The sequence below is a fragment of the Python bivittatus genome, unplaced genomic scaffold (genome assembly GCF_059951505.1).
Source record: "Python bivittatus isolate LINGU-HERP-01145 unplaced genomic scaffold, Pbiv_v1 ctg000020_np1212, whole genome shotgun sequence".
Lineage (NCBI taxonomy): Eukaryota > Metazoa > Chordata > Lepidosauria > Squamata > Pythonidae > Python > Python bivittatus.
Genome location: NW_028277030.1, coordinates 8009088 through 8031440, shown reverse-complemented (window position 1 = coordinate 8031440; position 22353 = coordinate 8009088). Strand labels below are relative to the sequence as shown.

Here is a 22353-nt window from a genome sequence, read left to right as displayed (position 1 = left end):
TTTTTTGTGTTTTTGAGGAGGGGGATCTTTACTTGTTTCTCGGCAGCTGTTCCTGTTGCCGATATGAAAGAATGAGGCTCAGTTTGGAGCGAGTATAAAAAAAATTGATTTCTTATTTGTTATCTACTCGGGAGGAGTTACCTTTTGGTAACCATGGATATCTATTGGAGGATAGACACCTCATTTCCCTGCGCAGGGAAAGGGGCAGCAACTCCTGGGATTTTGTTGAAAGCTTCAGTACAGAGAAAGACCAAGAGAGGGGAAGAAGGAAAGGACAGAAGAAGCTGCAGGAGCACACGCCGGATCAAGCAAACCCAAGGAAAGCGGGAACCTATCTCTGATGCCTGAGAAGGGAGTTCACATCTTGCTGTGCTGAGAAGTGCTTTGAATGTTCTGTAATAGCAGCACGGGGACCAGTCGCAACATGGGCTTAACCAACAGCAGCAGTCTGGCTGTGTGTCAAGAGCAGGATACCGAAATCTGGGCCCTTCCACCCTGCAACGAGTACCTCTGCCCACTGCTGCCCATATGCATTCTCATCCCAGTGACAGCTGTTTGCTTGGTCTTACTGGTGCTGGGTGTGAGTGGCAATGTCTTGACTGTGATTGTGACCAGCTGCTCCCAAGAGCTACACAACACTACCAGTTTGTATTTAGGCAGCTTGGCTGTCTCTGACCTGTTGCTGCTTCTGCTGGGTCTACCCTTGGATCTGTACCGCTTGTGGCGCTCCCACCCATGGGTGCTGGGTACCGTGCTGTGCCATGTGTGGCACTGGTCAAGTGAGGCCTGTGCCTACTGCTCCATCCTGCATCTAACAGCCCTGACAGCTGAGCGCTATCTGGCCATTTGCTTCCCACTGCGGGCTAAAGTCCTGGTGACCCAGCAGCGGGTAAAAGCCCTGCTGGTAGTGCTCTGGGCAGTGGCACTGCTCTCTGCTGCACCCTTCCTATTCCTTGTGGGAGTCCAACAGGCTGGCAACTTTTCCAGTGATGATGATTTCAGCCATGAATGTGGCCCTACTGTGTATGCCCAACAGACAGGGCTGTTGGAGACTATGCTCTGGGTCACCACCAGCTACTTCATCCTCCCCTTCTTCTGTCTCTACATCCTCCATGGCTTGATTGCTAAAGAGCTTCTGCAGGTTGGCAAAGCACATCTTGGTGGGGCTTCATACCGGAACCATCAGCAAACAGTGCGCATGTTGGGTAAGTAAGTGGAGGATAACTTAAAACGGGGGAGGAAGCATTATCTTAGTGCCCTCGTGTCCTGTCAATCCCTTACCTTTACCAAAGAAATTCCCCCAGCCCCATTATACAGGCTCGGGAAACTATGGGTTTGATTCATAGCAAATCTCCATTGTTAGTGATTCTGTCACAGGGGTTGACAATCTAGAACCTCCCGATCTACTATTCCAGAGCTTTGCTCTTATCAGAGCTCCCGAACTGATGGAAACCCAAACACCCTGGTGTGTAATAACCAACTGTGGGGGTACTCTGTGAAGTCCAAAAGTACTGAATGAGGATGATCTAGTTCCAAATATTATCCAGGGCTATCCTACAGAACTTTCAGCTAATCCTTCTTATATCTAATGAGTGTAAACAAGTAATCAGGGTAGCATAGCCAGGAGACCTGCATGGTGCTCCAGCCCCAAAGGTTTCTTTGAAAATAAGCATCAACCCCTACCCCAAAGAAAATTCTGTTGCTCAAACCCTCAAATACAGACTTCCATGAAGACGGAACACTTCTTAAGAATCTCAGAACACTGAAAGCTTCGGGCTCATGGGAATATTTCAGTTTTCAATGTGCAGGAGGTCCCAGAGCCAATTCACCTGTATGTGAGAGAACTCATACTTTTGTCATTATATACATATATTGAAGCTGAGCATGGGGAGGAAGCAAACATCCAGGTGATACTTCTACTCTCATAAACTGCATCTATGATTGAAAAAGCATGTAGTCAAAACCATTCTCATTGTTCCTTAGTATCATTCTTCTCCAGACAGTTCTGGATTCAATCCACTAGTCAGGCTCTGAGTTCTGTATGCTTCATGGTTACATTTCCATGCATTAGATTCTCCTGCTCCCTCTTTGTATCCCTATCTGGAAATCTGATTTATGTCCAATTGTTTATATACCCAGTAGCCAGTACAAAGTAGCCAGCAACTTTAAGCCCTTTAGTCTATTTATTTATTTGATTTATGTGGCCGCCCATCTCACACAAGTGGCTCTGGGCAGCATACAAGAATTAACCCCCCCCCCAACATATAACCCCTGGCACCCAAGGATAAACAATAACTCCATTCACAGCAGAAAAGAGCAAATCAACAAGAGCAGAGCTCATTTAACCTCCTGACCCAAACACTTGGGGTAACATAACAGCCAGGTCCTCAGTGCCTTACTGGATTGGGGCCATCCAAATTTCCAGGGGGATGCTGTTCCATAGGGCAGGCACTGCCACTGAGAAGCCATGACTCTGGGGTGCAACAAGACAACATTTTTTTGATAGAAAGGACCCAGAGCATGCCCTATCTGCTAGGTCTGGTGGTCTGAGCAGAAACAATGGAAGAAAGGTGGCTGCAGAACTAGCCTGGCCCTATGCCATGGAAAGCTTTATAGGAAATAACCAGCACCTTGAATCACACCAGGAAGCCCACTGGGAGCCAGTGCAGCTTGTAGTGTAGCAGTGTTACATGGGTGCAATGAGAAATGCCAAAAACTGCCTGCGCCACTGCTTTCTGGATCACCTACAGCTTCTGAATGCTCTTCAAGGACAGCCCCGTGTGCAGTGCATTACAGTAATCCAACTGGGAGGTGACTAAGGCATGAGTCACCAAGATCAAGACCTTTTGGTCCAAGAATGGGCGTAATTGATGCACAATATGAACCTTTGCAAAGGGCCCCTGGCCATGGCTGCCACTTGCTCTTCAAGCAGGAGCTGAGTCCAGGAGGACCCCCAAATGACGCACCATCTCTAACTGAGGAATTGCATCCCTGCGCAGAGTTAAGGATGGAAAATCTCTGGGATCAGGGTCCCTAAAACACATAGCCACTTAGTCTTGCCAGGGTTGAGCTGAAGCCTGTTCTGCCCCATCCCTTATCCAAACCCACATACTTTCTTTATATTAGCCAAAGTGAATAATACGGAGTCAAAGGCATGTTATTTTTATCAAGGCACTAATAAAACGAATCAGTTGAATGTCCCAAATGATTCCTACTCAGATGAAGAAGTTGTTGCTTTCCTGCCCATCTTACTGTACATTTCAAGGAAACGTGTGAGTATCGATCCTACCAAAAGCTCCTAATCGTGCCTTAAAGGTTAGGGTTAACTGCACCTGGTAACCTTATTCCCCTCTCTTCTGCCCACTTGCAGTTATCCTGGTTCTCGCTTTTGTCATTTGCTGGCTGCCCTTCCACATTGGCCGGATCATATACATCAACCCAAAGGACACCAGGATGATGCGCTTCTCTCAATATTTTAATATTTTTGCATTGCAGCTTTTCTACTTGAGTGCTACGATCAATCCAATCCTTTACAGTCTTGTCTCAAAGAAATACAGGGCGGCAGTGTACAAGTTACTGGTAACCAAAAAGCCAACAGAACGGGCTTCTACTATTACTAGAGAGACAGCTGGCTACCTAGAGATCAGTGGATAATTTAAAAATGAGATGATTTATCGGAGCCTTTCCCCCACTGCTTTCACTGATACGCTTTTTGGCAGATTTGTGAAATGAAGGGCAGATCATAGCTACACTTCCATGCATGACTCTTTGAACTGTAAGACTGGGCTGGTGCAGATGAAACCTAACTATCATTGGGGCTATTTGGACAAGCAGAGAAAGATACACTTCCCTTTCTTCTGGTGTATACTGTAATTGCCACCTGGTCTTTCCAGCAAACGAATGCTTGCAAACCAGGATTAGAAACCACAAGCTGATCTTGGTTGGCAGGTAAGGACTTTGCTATAGTTTGCCAGCTCTGCCAAAATGGCAGGCTGAGTTTGGCCACCAGTGAAGAAGGCAGGTCTGAGATCATTTAAAAGCTCTGTTAGCTAGCAAGGCTGTGGGGAAGTCCCATAATTTGACATATTAGGTACAAAAGATCCAAGTGTCAATTCTCTACCACATTTCTAGCAAAATAATTTAAAAGGATTCATCCGTAGCCTCTGGACAGTCACTGGACTGCAGTTAGGAGTAGATACCTCTGAGGTAGACAAAGAGCCTGATTTTAAGAATAGCAGCCTACATTTTTGTTTAACCTGTGTTTGTGAATTTCCTATTAGGTTAGGCCAGTGTTTCTCAACCTTGGCAGCTTGAAGATGTGTGGACTTCAACTCACAGAACTGGCTCAATTCCCATGCTGGCTGGGGAATTCTGGGAGTTGAAGTCCACACATCTTCAAGTTGCCAAGGTTGAGAAACACTGGGTTAGGCAGTTATGCTTTCAGTTTATCTGTTTTAGTAAGTGTCAGAATGATTCAGCACCATTTGTAGCTGCTTTTCAATTTACCACAGCTCAAAGGACAGACCCAGTTAGTTGTATCAGATAGACTAACAAAAATAATGAAACAAATGTGGAATGGAAGATAGGGATTATGATTAAATCAGACTATATGTTCATTTATTTTAGTTCCCCATTTGCTTCCCTAATATTGACACCAACTGGCTGATATAATTTTAAATGTAATTCAGTCTGACTATGGGAGCTGTAAGAAAACTTGGAGGCTATTGTTCAATAATTATATTTGATTCTCATCTAGACAAAAATAGTAAAAATATATCTCATCCTGATGCAATTAAGGGCCCTGGCACAAGATTAAAGAACAGATTGAGTTCACCCAACTCTACAAAAATAACTTACAACCATATTTTCCCTTCCACAAGAAGTAGGTCTTTCATAAATTATTGGGTATGGGCAGTTTTCATTCCCTCCAGCAGAGGTAGTGATGTGTTTCTCCTGTGGAAGGCTGGCTGCTTCAAGAGTACTCCAAAGAGGTCAAGAAGCTGAAATAAGACAGGCAAGTCCAGAAGAAAAAGTGAATGAGGTCTGGTTCTATTTCTTTCAGCACTTTCTTTTTCTTTGTCTGGGATCCCATTCTCTCTGAGATTGTTTTTTTCTCTTTATCTTCCTTGCATAGCAGCAGCCAGGAAAGAGTCAGATGGACCTTGGCAGAGTTTTGAACCCCTTATTTCAAAGGACTTCTTTGAATTAGATCAAGGCTTGTGTAAGTTTCAAGGGTTGCAGGTAGCCAACTCTTCCAGGCAGGGAAAAATAGGCATGATCTCCTGTACAGAAAATAAAGCTCCAAATCAGTGATTTAACTCTTACTATCATATCCAGTGCTATGTCGTTTCTAATTTAGAACACATTTAAAAACAGTGGAGTGGTTACAATTTGCTTTTGCGATGCCAACCACAAAATTTTTTTTTTTTTTACAAAACGGCAGAAGTTGGAGCTGAGTCAATGAAACTCCATTAGATGAGCACAAAACAAGAGCTACATTGCTTTTATCTTACAGCACGATGAGAAATAAAAGATAAAACAGGACAACCCTATCTAGACCCCATCTGCAAAAATCAGATAACCATTACAAGGTGTAAACTCATGGTACCCCCTGGATTTTTGCAACCCAGATTTAGTAGCTTTAAATAAAGAAAAACACCAGTTGAAAGCACCAAATTGTTTTTCTATTCTCTTTGCTAAGAGTTTAGTTACAGATGGGAATTCATGCATCATAGTTTTTCAGCAATCCTGATCTCAAAATAATGAATGCTTTGAGAGTAAACATAAAACAACTTGGTAATTTAAGAAAGAGGACATCACGTATTGAAAAGAGAGCAAACATGTCATGATTCTTTAATGGGAGATACCATAATCTCTGAATAAAACAGGCTACTGGCATTATTAAATAAAAGCCCTAATCTAATTGCTACTGCATTGTCCAAAAGGGTCACTGCCATTTTTAACCATTACATAAAGAATGAAACAACTGGTTTTATATTTATATGTGAACTAGCAAATTCAGTTTAGAAATTCCTCAATGAATGTATTAGAAAGGGATAATTAGTAGCCAGCAATGTCTCATCCAGACGATGCAGTTTTTCTTACTAAGTTGAAAGTTTAGAAACTATTAAAAATGATAACAATGCATCTCAGTTTTCTTTTAGATAAGCCAGGAAACAAAATCAAGAAGATAAAATCAGCTTTTGCACAAACCCCAAAGAAGTGTGTTAGAAATTATAAATAAGCAAATAAATGCCGCTGTTTTTCTTATCACACTTTCAATATTTGGAGTCAGAACTCCCCAAGATACAAAAACAGGTATTTTGCTTAAGGCAAGATTGTGGTATGTATAGCCGGCCATATAGAATAATTTCCTTACATGATTTTTTCCTTTCTTATTTTTAATGCTGTTTTATTGGTCAAATGGAGAGAATGCTACTTAGGACAATTTTATCTATGAGGGGTGCAAAAAATCTTTGGCTGGCTTTGATAAAGATCCCAAATTGGAAGATTTTGAGAGGGAGGAGGGAAATCTCAAAAAATCTGAGTTATTATGATGCCTGTCAGCTGAAGCAAATATTGCATATTCTGTAGACCAATGATAACTCAGAGCTAGATTTCCACATGTCAACTAGTATAAGAATCATATGAAATGTGTTAAATTTGCTTAATCGTTTTGTAAAAGCTCTTGGATGTCTTCAAACAGCCTATCCATATATCAGTTAATTATTCTGCTTCTGTTGATTAAAGAAAATTGGTGAGGTCTTGTGTAGGTTTACTTTTTCTTAGATGCTAACTTAACACTCATGAAAACTTACGTTTTAAGCTTCATCTAGAATCTTCAGATGTTGTTATTGAAAGATAGCTACTTTTATTTGATACAGCTGATATATCAATTGGGTTATCATTTTAGGTACTATGTCTTTGTTCATTTGTAATGGCCATTAGTGAATTGGGAATAAAACTGAGCTTAGTTTTTACAAAAGTTTCTTGATTGTTATGCAAATCTTTAACAATCAGACAAGCATCACCAACATTTCCATCTGTGATACTGACCCTGTAACATTTTGTTATCTACAACCACAAAAAATGAGTAATTTGAACATGGTATAAAAATGTTATAGGTTAAGTTCCAAATCGAGTCAAAGTTAGAATAGAGTCACTGAAATCAAAAGGATTTGAATTAACCATGCATAACTGATTTGAAGTCTGGATCTAGTTCCATATTTTTTGTTGCTAATTAAACTCTGCAAGGTGATATGGAGCTAATTCTAGTTTCAGCTACGAAAAATGTTTAAATCTGATGACTTAAAGTTGGCCCTCCCCTGCTGGAAAGGAGCATTCAGATTTAAATGGGGTTATATTTTTATATTATTCCTGAATTTGTAATCATATTTAAAACTAATTTGGTGATTTCTTGAAGTGGAATATATGACATAGCAGTATAAAATGTGCCTATGTGTCTGAACTTGCTAGCCAGAAAATACTACTTGTGTATTTTTCTTGATATGTCCATCGTTTCAGATCTCTACCTATTCTTTGCATATATGTATTAAGGTGATCTTGCTTGTCATATCTTTTACCAACCAGTAAGCCTGACCTACAGAAAATAAACAAGATATTCAAAACCCAATAGAAAATCTAAATATCAGTTGTTCTTTTTCCATTGCTACTGATTATTGTTCTTTGTAATTTCTGTGGGATCTTTGTAATTTCTGTGCCTCAACCTGTCATAGCAAATGAATTTGGAAGAGGACATGCTGTTTGCCTTAAGGAAGGTGTGCCTAATGTTTTCTTCAAATAGACTTATCAAGTCAGCTGGCAGCCCATGTTATCTGGCTGCTTTGCTAAAAAAAATTAATTTCATTGCTTCTGTGTACATTTCAACAAGTTGTTTAATACAACAAATAAGCCACTTTGTATTTAAAGGCTTCTCTAGTTTCCTGCCAGCTGGTCTGCTATTGTAATTGGTCAAAATACCTGAAGGGATTAAAACTCACAAGCTATTTGTCATTTCCTTGACCAATTTGCTCATTACTCCTATCCAAGGTATATAATTTCCTCGTCCAAGCTGTATTATTTCAATGGTCTTATCTAAAAGGAAGATCTCCAGAGAGAAGGAAAAATATAGTATGGATGTTTTAAAGGTACTGTAAATAAAATGTCACATCTTCTACAATGAAAAGAATCCCATTGTCTCTGTTCTGATTTTCTGTCAAATTGTGGAGTCCTGATTTTGGGTGTGGAAGGCAAAATGATTGGCCAAATGCCCTGATTTTACTGCTGTTCCTCCTTCTGGATGTCACTAGTTGATGGGAAACCATCTGCCCATCAAGATGGTGATGGGAGATGGGGCTTGGGGAGTGGGTGAGTTTTGATAGGTAGTTGACCCATCTCTCCTGTTCTACCACATGCAGATTGTAGAAGAGGGGACCTGTCATAACCCACCAATTGAAAACCAGGTAGTTCACTTTAAGAATCTTCAGGCTATTGCCCAAGTCTGTGACAGCTGACCTCTCTGTAGGTGATTTAAGTGCTCTTTCCACAACCCAATCTGATTAGAGACCTGGGGCTTTTGAAGGAGCTGGCTATCCTCTTTAAGTGCCATCTCCCCCGTCTGGAGATCAGCTGTCTGGGCTGGAAGAGATGGTGGGGGAAATGGGTGAGTTGGTCTATAGCCTCCAGGTTTCTTCCCCCAGGTCTGTGTATCTTTGAGCTAGAAAAGATCAAGAGTAAGGAGAAGAGCCTGGGATGTAAGAATGAAACTTTTGTAATGCCCAAACCAGAGAGAGGGAGAAGAGAAGGTGTCAATAAGTGGCCAAAAAGTGCTGCTGGGCTGATCCCACACCCTAGAGTCACCTGACAGCACCACTTACAGAATACTAGGTGAAGTGCATCAGATTATACCCGCCTAAAAATGACTGTGGGCTCCTGCCTGCTTAAGAGGGAACACTACTTTAACACCAATACAACTAAAGACACTCAAGGCTGCCTTAGGTATGTGTTGAGGATGAAATGAAGGCAATGTCACTGAGACAAAGCAGAAAAAAGGGGGATGCTGAGAAGAAAAGACTTTTTCATTTTCTCTCGAAATATTTGTGTTCCTCCACCGCACACATACTCTTGGTTTTTCAAGGGCATTACCTGGATGTTTTACTCTAATATGGATGCAACTCCATAGGAATAGCTGGAAGATTTCCTCAGATTGATGCACTCCAGATATCTTGAATTACAGCTCCTGACCAAATAAACTGACTTGCTTCTGGCTTGTTCAACAAATCATGGTAAAAGCTGACTATGGCATTAACATATAAAACTAAATCATAACATGGTTTGTTTTTTACTTTTCACTTTTTATGGATGTATTTTGTGCATCCTCAAGGACTGGAGAACAGCATGTTAAATCAGCTGTCTGGAGATGGAAAGAATACGATATTGTTTGCTAGTTCATAGGTCCTGCCCAGATAATTCTGGCAAAGTAATTATCATTTCCCATTGGGTCAGACTGTAGTCTCTGCTTCCTCTTTCTGATTTAATGGCAAGATTTTGGCCTCTCAATTAGCCCTCAGGACAACTGGGCTTAATTTTGGCATGGAAATTGCACCTCTGCCCTGCAAAACCTCAGTAATTTGCTACGCTGACTGTTCATCAAGGCAGACAGACATCCTTCAGATTCTCTCAGAAAAACACACCAAGTCTGCCTGAGTGTCAGCTGGAGATGCCTTAGCCACAGCAGCAGGCAAAGGGAAAGAGCAAGCCAAAATGTAATTTAAGAGCAGAATGAACCCTATCTGAAAGCAAATCACTCAGCGAGACTTTGCCAACTTCTGTTTTAGTTTCCCAGCAGAATGTCCCTAATGGCAGTTTCCATGATGCTGCTGAAACCTTTCCTTATGGACCCCAATAGATCCTCCTCCAGTTTTTCCTCTGAAATGCGCAGCGTTACCAGCATCCTTATTACACCAAGAACTTTTGCCATGTTTCTGCAGCCCCTGGAGGAGGTCTCTGTTCAATGGCAACTTCTGGACCTCAGGTTCTGCATTTCATTTGTGCCCCAAACCAGGGAGATACAGCATCTGCAATCAATTGGCCTGCCCCCAACATAGTGGTTTAACATGGTGTTCATGGAGTTTCTCATATCTTAGCATTGCTTACAACTGATCTTCCTTACCTCTGGCACCATCACTCAAAAGGGCTTCCATAATGAAGACTTTACTACCAAGCCTATAGCCACTCAGGTCAGCTTTTGAATGCCAGTTTCTACTGGTATATCATTCTATGTGCTGCCATTCAAAAGGGCTTCTGTATGGAGGATGACCATCATCTGGCCATGGAGTGTCAGCTTCTAAGGACATTTATAAAATTGTCAAATTGCTTGACAAAAGTAGACAACTATATGGATCACAAGTATATTATTTTATTTTCATAGAGGTAGGACAATTGGATTATTGTTAATTCCTAATTTGAGGAAGGGACTTGCGCTTGACCGCAAAGATCACTCAAATATTAGCCAGCTGTCGGAATCTACTTCTTTTCCACCCTCCTTATATGGCTGGCAGGGGGGATTAAGGAGACAGTTCTAAAGAAGTCCTGTTTCCAAATAGCCTCTGTAGCTTTTTCCTGTTGTGAAACTAGGAAGGGGAGATTATCTCTGCAATAAAAAGTTTCCAAGGGGAAGTCAGTTTAACTCTCTACAATTTAGCATGTTGTGCAAACCGAGCCAGGCCATATGTTTTGCCTGTATGAGTCGACATTTATATTTTTCCCAAATACCCACTTGCATGCATGTAGAAGTGCCCTTTTTGGCCAACATTGGGCAGTACAGCCATACAGTAGAAACTGTGTTCTGCATTCCCAGAATTGACTTGCCTCCAACAATTACAATTTGTTGTTCACATTACATGATTAACTATGCACAGGCTATTGCACCCAATGGAACAACTTTCATGATTATAAAACATAATCTCTGAGCTGGCCCAAGTATAAGGAGATGCACAGTAAATGTTTACATGTCTATCTACTTTCAAAGATATCCATCATCTCTCCTACATTTCAAGGAATAATCAATTGTACTCTAATTCCTCAGAGTTTTGTGAAAAGGTTCTTAGCATATTTCCCAGCACAGACTGGGCAATTATATATTTCTCCAATCCCCTCCCCCTCCCAACACACACACACCAGGCTATAAGCACTTAGTTTCCATTAGTATCAGTAGAACAGGTTAGCCATTACTTGTTCCTTGATGGGGTAAAAGCTTTTATTAAAAATATACTTCCAAAATCTATAGCATACTTTTGCAAGCACCAGAAAAGATCATGTAGTGGTTTAGGCACCAGGCTAGAAACCAGAAGACTGTGAGATCTAGTCCTGCCTTAGGCACAAAGCCAGCTGGGTGACTTTGAGCCAATCACTCTCTCAGCCCTGGGAAGCAGGCAATGACAGACCACTTATGAAAATGTTGCCAAAAAAGTGATAAAATGGGAAAATAAACTAGAAAGAAAGCTACCTGAATCACTATAGCATTTCCATGAAAGGATCAGCCCTTTTGCTTTATTCAGTCATTAATGGAAAACATTATAAAATATTATATGATATCAGTGGTATCAGACACTGGCTCACTTAGTTAAATACATAAGAATGGGATAGAAAAATACTGCATTGTACTTAGGAAAAAATCTGATTTTTTGAATATTCAGTAGTCATGCTTTGGAACAGTCATCAACAATTATTTTGTCAATAGCTATTTTCTGTAAGCAAGCAATCAAGAAATACACTGCGTGCTAGTATTTGGTAGAGCAGCCACAAAGGCCTTGGAAAAGATATTCAAATGCCATGATGTGTCTGTAATTACAAAGATCAAAATAGTGCAAACCATGGTATTCCCTGAGTCATTCTATGGAAGTGAATGTTAGACTTTGAAGAAGCAAGATAGGAAGAATATTGGCACTTTTGAACATTGATGTTGGAGAAGACTCCTGAGTATACTGTGGACAACCAAGAAAACAAACTGATGGATCATTAAACAAATCAAACCAGAGTTTTCCCTCAAGACACAAATGAGCAGGCTCAAATTATCCTATGTTGGACACATTATGCGAGACCCAGCTCTCTGCAAAAGGCACTGATGCTGGGAAAGGTGGAAGGAAAGAAAAGAAGAGGACAACTAGCAGCAAGGTGGATGGACTCAGTTACAGTGGCAATGAGCGCACTGTTGGGAGACCTGAAGAACTGGTTAGGGATAGATCATCATGGAGAAAATCTATCTATGGGGTCACTAGGAGTCGAAAATGACTTGATGGCATGTAATCATCATCACCATCACTCTCTGTAAGTAATGATCAGGATCTGTACAGTACTTCATTTCTCTCTGAACCTGCTGTTTCTTATCCTTTCCCCCAGCTATGGGGACATATCTAAATGATGTCAAAGAAGAGCTTGGTTGAAATATGCAGGAGTGTGAACACAGCACCGCTTTAAAGCCACCATGCCTTTTTTAAGGCTTCCATGAAAGACGGAGAAAAGTGCCTCAGGTGACTTGTTAATGCAGCCCTATATTTAATGTGACTAATACTGTATAAGCATCATTTTCACCATACCTCATAATTTAGACTACAGTCCATAAAATATTAGGCCATAGTGCTTTTCTGGTTTCCCTGGTGTTTCAGTTAATACAGCTAACAACAGAAATGTCCATACAATCTTCTTTTAGATTTACTGAATGCAAATGGGGGGAACATTATCATGCTACCTGATCGCATTCACTCCACTCCAGTGACTGCTATGATTATTAATGCTCAATAAAATTGTTGATGCTAATATAAGAGAATTTTAGACAGTTGTCACAGGGGCTCAGCGAATGGCTGCCATGCAAGAATTCATTGCATTTCTAGACGATATGGAGATCTGTTCATGATTTCTGACATGGGATTCTGAAGCTGTAAACCAGTTCTTGGAGCCTTTGGAAGTGACCTAGCTGAGAAAATAATCAATACACACTATAACAGGGAAACCCAGTGGCCTGAAACAACATAAATGGTTACTGAGATTTCCATATATTATACTGTAGCTGCCAAGATACTTTTTTAAATTTCAGAATTATATAGCACTAAGACTGTTGTTTACCATTAGCCATTCGATTTTTTAAAAACTTTAAGGATGAGACAACATCTTCAGAGCACAATCAGCACCTTTCAGAGTCTAAGACAGTCTAACGTTGATGTCAACTCTCAAGTACATTAATAGGTATGAAGTTCAAATTGTCCCAAGTCATTTTTTCCCCTTTGGTACATTAACACTGCATAGCTTGTATTTAGTCTGGTCCATTTAAAAAATGGTGTTCTAGAGCTCATGTCCTTGTCTGACTTTCATTGATTAAAAACATTTCTATAGAAAGTGGCCCAAACATCTTGTAAGTCCAAATTAGTTTCACAAATCTATCTAGATATAATATTGCCACTTTCAGAAGGTTGAAAGAACTGTTCATTATCATGGCAAGGTTCTTATCCTTACATTAATGAGAGCAGTGGGGGAGTGATAGCATTCCCTCCAGCAGTGTTTATTCTTGGCTGGCTACAATAGATTCAGTCACTGCTCTGCATAAGGCTGTTTATTCCTTGAGTATCTGGGGAAACACTCAAATGCTTATATCCCTTATTTGATTAACCAATCAGTTCAAAGGACATCATAGGAACCCATGAATAGGAAGGAAAATTGTGGCTTGACACATCCTGGGGTTCCTCCTTCTCCTCAGTAATCATGTCAGGCTCATGACAAAATGTAGGTCATAAGAATACTCGGTCATGATGGCATAAAAGCATACTTATCATGCTATTCCCTTTTGGATAAGCAACATTATGCAAAGCACAGAAAGGAAGGAATAATAAGCTAAAGAAATTAAAGGCTTACTTACATTAAATGATAAGAAAAGGATATCTAGCAAATTATTATTTATTATTATCATATTTTTATCCCACCTTTCAGATACTTTGGTCAACTCAAGGCAACGAACATACCTAATATTCCTGACACCTATTTTCCACACAACAACAACCCTGTGAGGTGGGTTGGGCTGAGAAAGAGTGATTGGCTCGAAGTCGCCCACCAGCTTTCATGCCTAAGGGAGTCTAGAACTCACAGTCTCCTGGTTTCTAGGCCAGCACCTTAACCACTACACTTAACAGGCTCTCATAGTCTTATCTTTGCTTCCATCATGTTCATATACCACTTCATTTGTTGCTATTTCTTATTTAAATTTCTTACTTTTTTCTTTTTTGAGGATTCACCAACTCCATCCAACCATGACTTTCTTCATCTTCTCATTCCTGCCAACTCATCCACTCTTCTTTTATATATTGTTTTCATGAGTCATTCCTCATTCATTCTCTCTATGGAACAAATTGCCTAAATATACTTCCTTCGTACTGGACACTCGCTTTTGTATTCAGTCCATATTCATTCAGTGCCCATACATTTTTTATTCAATCTCTTTTTGTTTTACTACACATACTTCTTAAATGTTCCATTCCCTCTATATTAAACTTGGGTTTAAGTTTCTCCTGGTACACCCACTTCCATATAGCAAAGTGAGCCAAAACATATTCTTTTCATGTCTATCTAACATTAGCTGCAAAGTATTTGTGTTCTCAGCCAACCATACGTACATGAATCATCTGCATATAAACATATAGGTATGTTCATATCTCTAGCCAACACACCTGGACTGTCACTGCATGCCTCCATTCTATGATTATCCATAAATGCTTTAAACAACAAAAGGGATTTCACACATATGTGTCTTATTCCCTGTTCAGTGTTGAATAATACATTATGCAATTCCATTTACTCTTAAAACATGCTTTATTTCCATCATATACTGCCTTATATCATTCAGCCACTAACCTTCAACTCCACAGTCATGCAAACGTTTTTGTAACTGAAGTCTATACACTATCATACATGTTTTCTAAATCAGCAAATTTACAGTGAACTTTTATTTTTCAAATTCATAGATATTCAATATCTTGCTGAAGCACAAAAATCCAATCAGCATACCCAAAGCCAGTTTTAGGCTAAAAGTAGGCATTTAGTTTAGTTTAGGGGGGTTCCAAAACATTCTAAAAATGCAAATCTTGGCATCAGTGGGAGGTGGTGCTATCAGTCAATGTGGCCTAGGGGTGCCATATATGCTTGGGCCAGCACTGAGCCTACCCCTTGTCCTACATAAAGCCACACTGCACTTCCCAGATTTTGCTCATTCTTACCTCTCATATTTTTTTGTATCCAAATTCTGCTGAACACCTTCCTAGGCATGAAACTACTCCCTCTGTAGGTTTTTTTTCATTCGTTCTTGCTACCTTCTCATTTGTATAGGCCAGGATTCTCCAAAGTGGTCAATATTGACCCCCCCCCCCAGGGTTGATGGTTGATCTATGGCTGGTCGCCAGATGTTTAGACTGGGTTTGGCATTTTTATCCACTTATCGAGTCCTTCCCAAGGACCTGGGATAGGCAGATGTTGTTGTTTGATGGTGTTAAAGGTATTGTCGCAGGATATAAGCTGTTCCAAGTAAAGCTACTTTTTGCAGTTGACTGATGGTGATTTTGTCAATGCTGATGGTCTTCAACTGGTGCTCCAGATGTTTTGGGATTGCAGCCAAGGTGCCTATTACTATTGGTACTATCTTTGCTTTCTTTTGCCACAGTTGTTCTATTTCTATTTGCAGGTCTTTGTATCTTGTGATTTTCTCCAGTTCTTTCTCTTCTGTTCTACTGTCTCGAGGTATTGCAATGTCCACTATCCAGACTTTTTGGTCTTTCTTATCAACAATTGTTAAGTCTGGGCTGTGGTGTGGCAGGTGCTTGTCTGTTTGAATTCTAAAGTCCCAGAATGCTTTAGCTTCTTCATTTTCTATTACTTTGTCTGTTTTGTGGTCCCACCAGTTCTTGCTTGCAGGCAACTGGTATTTCTTGCAGATATTCCAATGTACCATTGTTGCTACTTTGTCATGCCATTTTTGCAGTCTGTCTGTGTGATCTTCTTGCAGCAGCTAACTAGGTGGTCCACTGTTTCTTCAGTGCAGAGGCTTTGCAGAGGTGGCATTTGCTGTCTGTTGCTGTCTTCTCAATTCTGGCTTTGTATGCAGTTGTTCTTAAGGCTTGGTCTTGTGCAGCCAGAATTAGCCCCTCTGTCTCTTTCTTCAACTTTCCTGCTCTTAGCCATTGCTAGGTCTTGTTATCTGCCTTGCCCGCTAGTTTTCTTCTGTACTGGCCATGTAATACTTTGCCTTGCCATATCTCTTTTCTATTCTTCCTTTGGTGTTTCTAATAGGCCAATTTGGTTTCATTGGTATTCAGTAAGCCTTCATGGTATACTAGCTTCAGTGCATTCATCATCATCATCATCATCATCATCATCATCATCATCATCAATTAAAGTAGTATTTATTAAATTATTTTCATATAATAAATGTTTGGGTGTCGATGAACAGTCAGAAGCTTCATGAAGGGGTTGATGAGCTGAAGAGTTTGGGGACTCCTGATATAAGGAAACAACAACATTGTTCCCATCATCAGCACAGATACAGTTTTCACCTAAATGTTAACCAAATTCTTTGCCATGTATATGTATGAAAAGATTTATGATTCAAAAATACTTTCTTTTAAGCAGGTCTGGCTTAGTCACCAATCTGATTCAGGCTTGCTCTCCCAATGGCTGGTCATTTTTCTGTATTCCTGTCTCTTTCCTACCCATGCCACCTAGCAGAAAAGTTTTTTCTCCTCCCGGATTGCAATCATGGAGAACTCATTTCTGATTCTTCCATTATCACCATGCACTGAACTGTAATTTGAAGATAACACCAATCTATGGATTTCTACTGTTATGTGTACTCACAACAACATAGATGACACCAAGTCATACCTCCTGTCATACATTTTAGTCCCCTCATTCATGATTAAACCTACACCTTGTTTTCCAACCATGTATCCATCAACTCTTCTCCACAAGATCAGACCACTTTTATTCAGACCTATTATATCCTTCCCCTGCAACGTTCTTCTTTCATTTATTTCTTTATTTCTTTTATTTCATTCATTCATTCATTCATTCATTCATTTGTTAATTAATGCTATTTAACAGTTACTCCTCTTACATTCCAAGTCACAGTCTTCCATCAGTGGATGGACCCAAAGATCTGCTGCCCGTCATGGCAGGTATTTATCATAAAAGTTATATGTTGCTATGAACATTTACTCCTCCAAAATCATTAGCCTTCTAATTGTTTTGCATTAAATATAAATAAATAATATGAGGAACTGTATCCAACACTGTATAACATTTCTTTTTATAAAAAAGAAAATGTACCTAGTTTTGGAGACCAGTAAAACAAATATGGAAAACTGCACAGCTGTACATTCTTTAGCTGATAAGTTTTGAAAATTGACAGATTGCAGACTAGTTTATGAGTGCAGGAAAAAGAAAAAAAAAAGGCCAGTGGGGAGCTTAGAACAATAAAGGAGGAGGAGGAGGAGGATAAAGCAAGCTGGGATGCATTTGGGGAGAAAAGCTTTCCATTACAGTGTTCAGTGGGACAAAAAGATAATTGGATTTAGTATGGGGGCGTTATGTGGACAAGAAGAGTATAGGATTCAGAAAATGGGGCAAGAATTCATGAGACACTGCAAAGATTTGACAGAGAGATATATGCATCGCTATAGTTGTTTTAGTGTAGCAGAGACAGGAAAAGGTGACCTAAAAGGCTATGTCTAGAAATCCAATGAATATGAAGTATTTCCTAGCTTGACTAAAATATTTCTTTTTCCATGTTCATCTGTCATCAAATTCAGGATTTGTGGGAAGCCATGGGGTTTCTCGCATTCCACTTTTTAAAAAATTATTATTTCACCATGCAAGTATATTAATAAATGACTTTACATAGTTTTTAAAAGGCCTGTGTCATTTAGGCTGGCCTATTATGCTAACTCATGTGCTCCTGGTAATATGAGCCTCCCAGGAGGAGATGGCCAATAACAGAAGGAAAGAAGAAAGCTAGGGACTGAAAACAGAAAATGTAGTAAGATTTAATCCAGCTGAAAGGGGTCACGTCAACAACCGGGTACTATAAATTTCCTACAAGGGAGTGATGCCTCCATTGGGTTTTAAACTCCAAGGTAAGCCTTACCTGAAGAACATGGAGCATCCGGAAATGGACTACGTTCCCTGAGGTTTTAGATCCTGTGAAACAGCTCTTCTCTCACCAACCAGACAAGAACCAGTAACTGAGCATTCCAACAAGAAGATTTCTGCTCATGCCCAGTAGGCTTATGTGGATGTCTGTCCCCCTACTGTCCCATTATACTAATCTCTCTTTCTCTTTCTCTTTCTCTTTCTCTTTCTCTTTCTCTTTCTCTATCAATCATCTGTTGAGAGAGAAGTTTAAGAAGCTGCTGCTACTGTGCTGAAGTGTTGAACTGTGACAACCCAAGTTCAAGTCCCCCCTCAGGAAGCTCACTCCTGACTCTGAGACAGCTATTCTCTCTCAGCCCAATCTACCTCACTGGATTGTTCTTCCCAGGAAAAATTAGATTGCTTCAATCCACAATCTGTTGCATACTGCATAAGATTGTAAGCATGTGACTATGTGCTGGATTTTATTTTTTTACATCATAGAAGTGCAGAACAGATGAGCCGCGTTACTGAAATGAAGATCAAACTTAGAAGAAGAATCTTTAGTCTCTGCAAATTTAAAACAACACCTATTTACACCTTGATCTTCCTGTTACTCTTCTATCAATATAGTTAATAGAAGGCATAGTGTTGCATGTAGGAACATGGTGCAAAGCTGAGATTATAAATATGCTTTTGCTTTTTTGAGTTGCCCATTGAGGGATTATCCAAGTAAACCCCATATGCACCCATCCATACCCTCTTTTTGCATGGGATTAGCTGTTCTTGGTGGCTTTAGGAGGATCAAGTTTCTCAGGGCACTGGCTTCAGAATTTAGGGACGTGAACAGTTTTGAGAATATTACCCAAGCTGACAGATTTCCTCTAATGTGTATTTCAGCAGAGATGGGGAAAAACAGGAAATGTCTTTTTGACGGTAAACTGGCCAATCCTGACCAATATGGGATTCAGAAACCGCCTTTCTCTTTTCATCCTGTTAAAACTAGCTATCCTCACTGGGAAATCACTGAAGAACAAAGCTTTCTTAGCTTCTGTCTTACAAAGGCTTTTCTCTACTTGTGACATATTGATATCTTTCTTAGTTGGACTCATCAGTAAAGGCTCCATCAGTCAAAATCCTGTCAATACTTCAAGAATGTTCACTTTTCCATCAACCTAAGTCTAAACTGGTCTGTTTATGAAACTACACAATGGACATATAAGCATTGACTGCTTCTATCTTTCATCCAAAATCTATCATAATTCATAATTTCTGCTGCTTACAGCTATGACGCAGTTGCATTCTTTCAGGTGAATTTCTTCAAAACACACTGCTAGGGGCTTTAAACCAGCCATTTCTCAAATTCCAGTGCCTACCAAATGAAGTTTTTTTTTTTTTTAAAAAAGAGTCAGACCCAGAAGAAAAATTGGACCACCATTTGTAATGCCTCAGCTAAAACCACTCATACATATCAGCAATGATCTTAGCTCAGTGACATTTTCATCTTGCAGATTCTGTGTAATAGCTATATATTTGTTTACAAATAGCCACCAGACCATAACAGCTACTAATAAATATCAGCAATTGGGCTGCAATGATACAAATGTAATACTAAATCCTGCAGCAGATCTTGATGCCAACTTCGCTGACTCTGACAACCACTCCGACTTATTAAACATCAGGGATCATATACTTGTCCATTTTGCAATGGGAAGTATGGCATAATTTATCAGTAATGCCCCACCATAATTTATATAGCATAACCTGGCCAATCTCTGTGTGAAAGAAGAAATGGATACAAGTTTGACGACAACAATGGCAAACAGAAACGTTCAGCTTCCCAGGGGATTCTGTCACTAATCTCAGGATGTCTGTCCTGGAATAAAGCAGTTATAAGGATTGCTCACAAATCAGTGAAGTTAAAATACATCAGGAGATTTAATACCATTTCTTACAGCTTAAAGACAAACCATCTCAGGCATGCTAAGCAGACCATCCACACAAGAATATTTTCTCCATGTCCAGCTAAACTGAGCACTAACTTATGTGTAAAACGTTGGCTGGCTATACGGAATATATATTGCTTGATACACTTCTGAAAGTTTTCCCCAACCTGAACCTTCCATTTAGGCATGTTGGTTGGGGATGACAGGAATTGTAGTCCAACACATCTGGGAGGCAACAAAAAAACTGGCATAGCCATGCCACTCAGGAGCCTCTTGGGTCAATGCTGCTTACCACGTTCTCACAAGAAATCGAAATGTAAGCTGTACACGGCTTTTCAGCAATACAGTACTTCAATGTATTCCTTGCTTATTTTAACTATTTTCCCCACCATTTGCATTTCAAAATTTTCTGGTATTTTTTTCAGGTGGTCAAAAACATGCATGTGCTCTGAATCCAGTGAAGCCAGATTTCCTCAGCTGACCCACCGAATTTGCACTGACCTATAAAGCCCTGGAGCCTTTTCTGTAGACCAAATAAATCAACCTGATTAAACTGATACATGCATTGCACAGGCTTGTGGTCCTGGAGCCATTGTCTTTCCTACCAGCATCAACAGATGACCAGTGAATAGAGCTGACTATGAATGACTTTTTTTTTTTCCTCTCTGGGATTTGCATGTAAGCGTTTGTAATGTGTGAGTTACACCGAGAGTCTCCATTTCTACAATCATTTGTTTGCTACTCTTCAGCAATTTAACAACAACAAAAGGTTCCAATCCTTAGTTTACCATTGGTACATAGGATAAAAGAAAACAATAGACCTGATAACACATTTATTGTAAAAAAAATATAGTAAACACAGATTTGCACTGTTCCCTTCTTCATAGTTTTGTCCAAAGTACCGATCATCAAAGACCTGCTTTGCTGGACAGCTCATGGAAATGGCATACAGTCATTCTACTTGATTGTATAATTCAGGGTAAGCAGAAAAAACTGTTTATGGAGTAATTGTTGCTATTCATATGAAGAGAGGTTCAATAATTTCTTAGGCAACCTGATAGGAAGATGAATGCAATAACCACCATAGTAGTTTGGGGAGAAAGACTCAAAGCTGTCAAATGTTTAACTTTTATATACATCAGTTGTTTTGGGAGCACTGTTACTACCAAATTTTATACGTAGGGAAAGTTTCATTAAAACATGAGGAAATTGTTGTCATTTAATGTGTTTCTACTTACTATTATGTAAGTGCACACACATCTGGAAGAAGCCCTGGAGTTGTGTTACAGTTGTGTTACAGTTGTGTTCCTGTTTATGGTGCCTACAGCATTTGTTGACTACCACAATTTCTCAGGAATGAAGGAGTACAGGAGGGATCCAGGTGACAAGTCTGAATTTAGGACAATCACTCCAAAAATGATAAGTGTGTGTGTGTCTGTGTGTCTGTGTAGATGCAGAGGGAGAAAGAGATCATGTGCAATGCTGAGCTACCTTGCACTTTGTGAATTTAGCTTATGCGTTTTAATAAAATTTGTTAGTCAGAAAAGGTGCAACCAGATTTCTGATTTTTAGCCCAAGTTGTCATTCTAAACCTTCGAATAGATGTAGCAACCTGAGCATAGCAGGTTTATACAGCAAACTTCCCAGCCTGTTTTCCTCTGGGGAGCAGGAGTTGTAAACAGCAGTAGTAGAAGGTAACTGGGTTACTCAGCATGCCGAAGACCTGTTATAAGTGTTAATCAGTTTGTTACAATTGGTTTAATAAAACAGTTGAAGAGCTGATGTTTTCAAGCTTACTTTATATTCATTTCTTGATTTTTCATCTGTGACAGTTCTTTTAAATGGTTACTTTAAATGCGGTTCAGTGTCCTGTAACAATCCTGAACATGAACCTACTTAACTTCCATAATGTGCATTGAAATGGAAGCCATAAAAATAATCCACAAGTCTGGATCTTTTAGTCTGGAACATGCCTTATCAATTCTTTCGAGGGCCATGTGCCCATAAAAATAATCTATTTAGAGTCACTTTGGATATCGGGGGGGGGGAGGTCTAAATCAAAATGTGCGGGGCCCAGAATACATGTTGCAAAGGGCTTTTAAAATTAATCTGAAAACTGAATGAAACCAGTCCAAAGGCCATAAGTGGCCTGAGGAAGCAGGTTGTAAATATATCCATAACAGAAGATTTATAATCACTACAGATTGGAGAATGCCATGGGGGAGAAGACACTCTATCTTTCTAG

The 22353-nt window shown here is 39.9% G+C and overlaps 1 protein-coding gene across 1 annotated transcript; it reads left to right on the top strand.

The window, feature by feature from the left end:
- The first annotated feature begins 306 nt into the window (after nucleotides 1-306).
- Nucleotides 307-4368, top strand: MLNR (motilin receptor). Its single transcript, XM_007431709.2, has 2 exons — nucleotides 307-1205; nucleotides 3371-4368. Exons 1-2 carry the CDS (start codon nucleotides 389-391, stop codon nucleotides 3652-3654), a joined length of 1101 nt encoding a protein of 366 aa, XP_007431771.2. The 5' UTR covers nucleotides 307-388; the 3' UTR covers nucleotides 3655-4368.
- The last annotated feature ends 17985 nt before the right edge of the window (nucleotides 4369-22353 follow it).

Bases quoted from the DNA above. Each gene is read 5' to 3' on its own strand.
- MLNR (XM_007431709.2), top strand. From the start codon at position 389: ATGTTCTGTAATAGCAGCACGGGGACCAGTCGCAACATGGGCTTAACC. The intron at 1,206-3,370 runs GTAAGTAAGTGG...GCCCACTTGCAG, and splicing joins GCAAACAGTGCGCATGTTGG to TTATCCTGGTTCTCGCTTTT.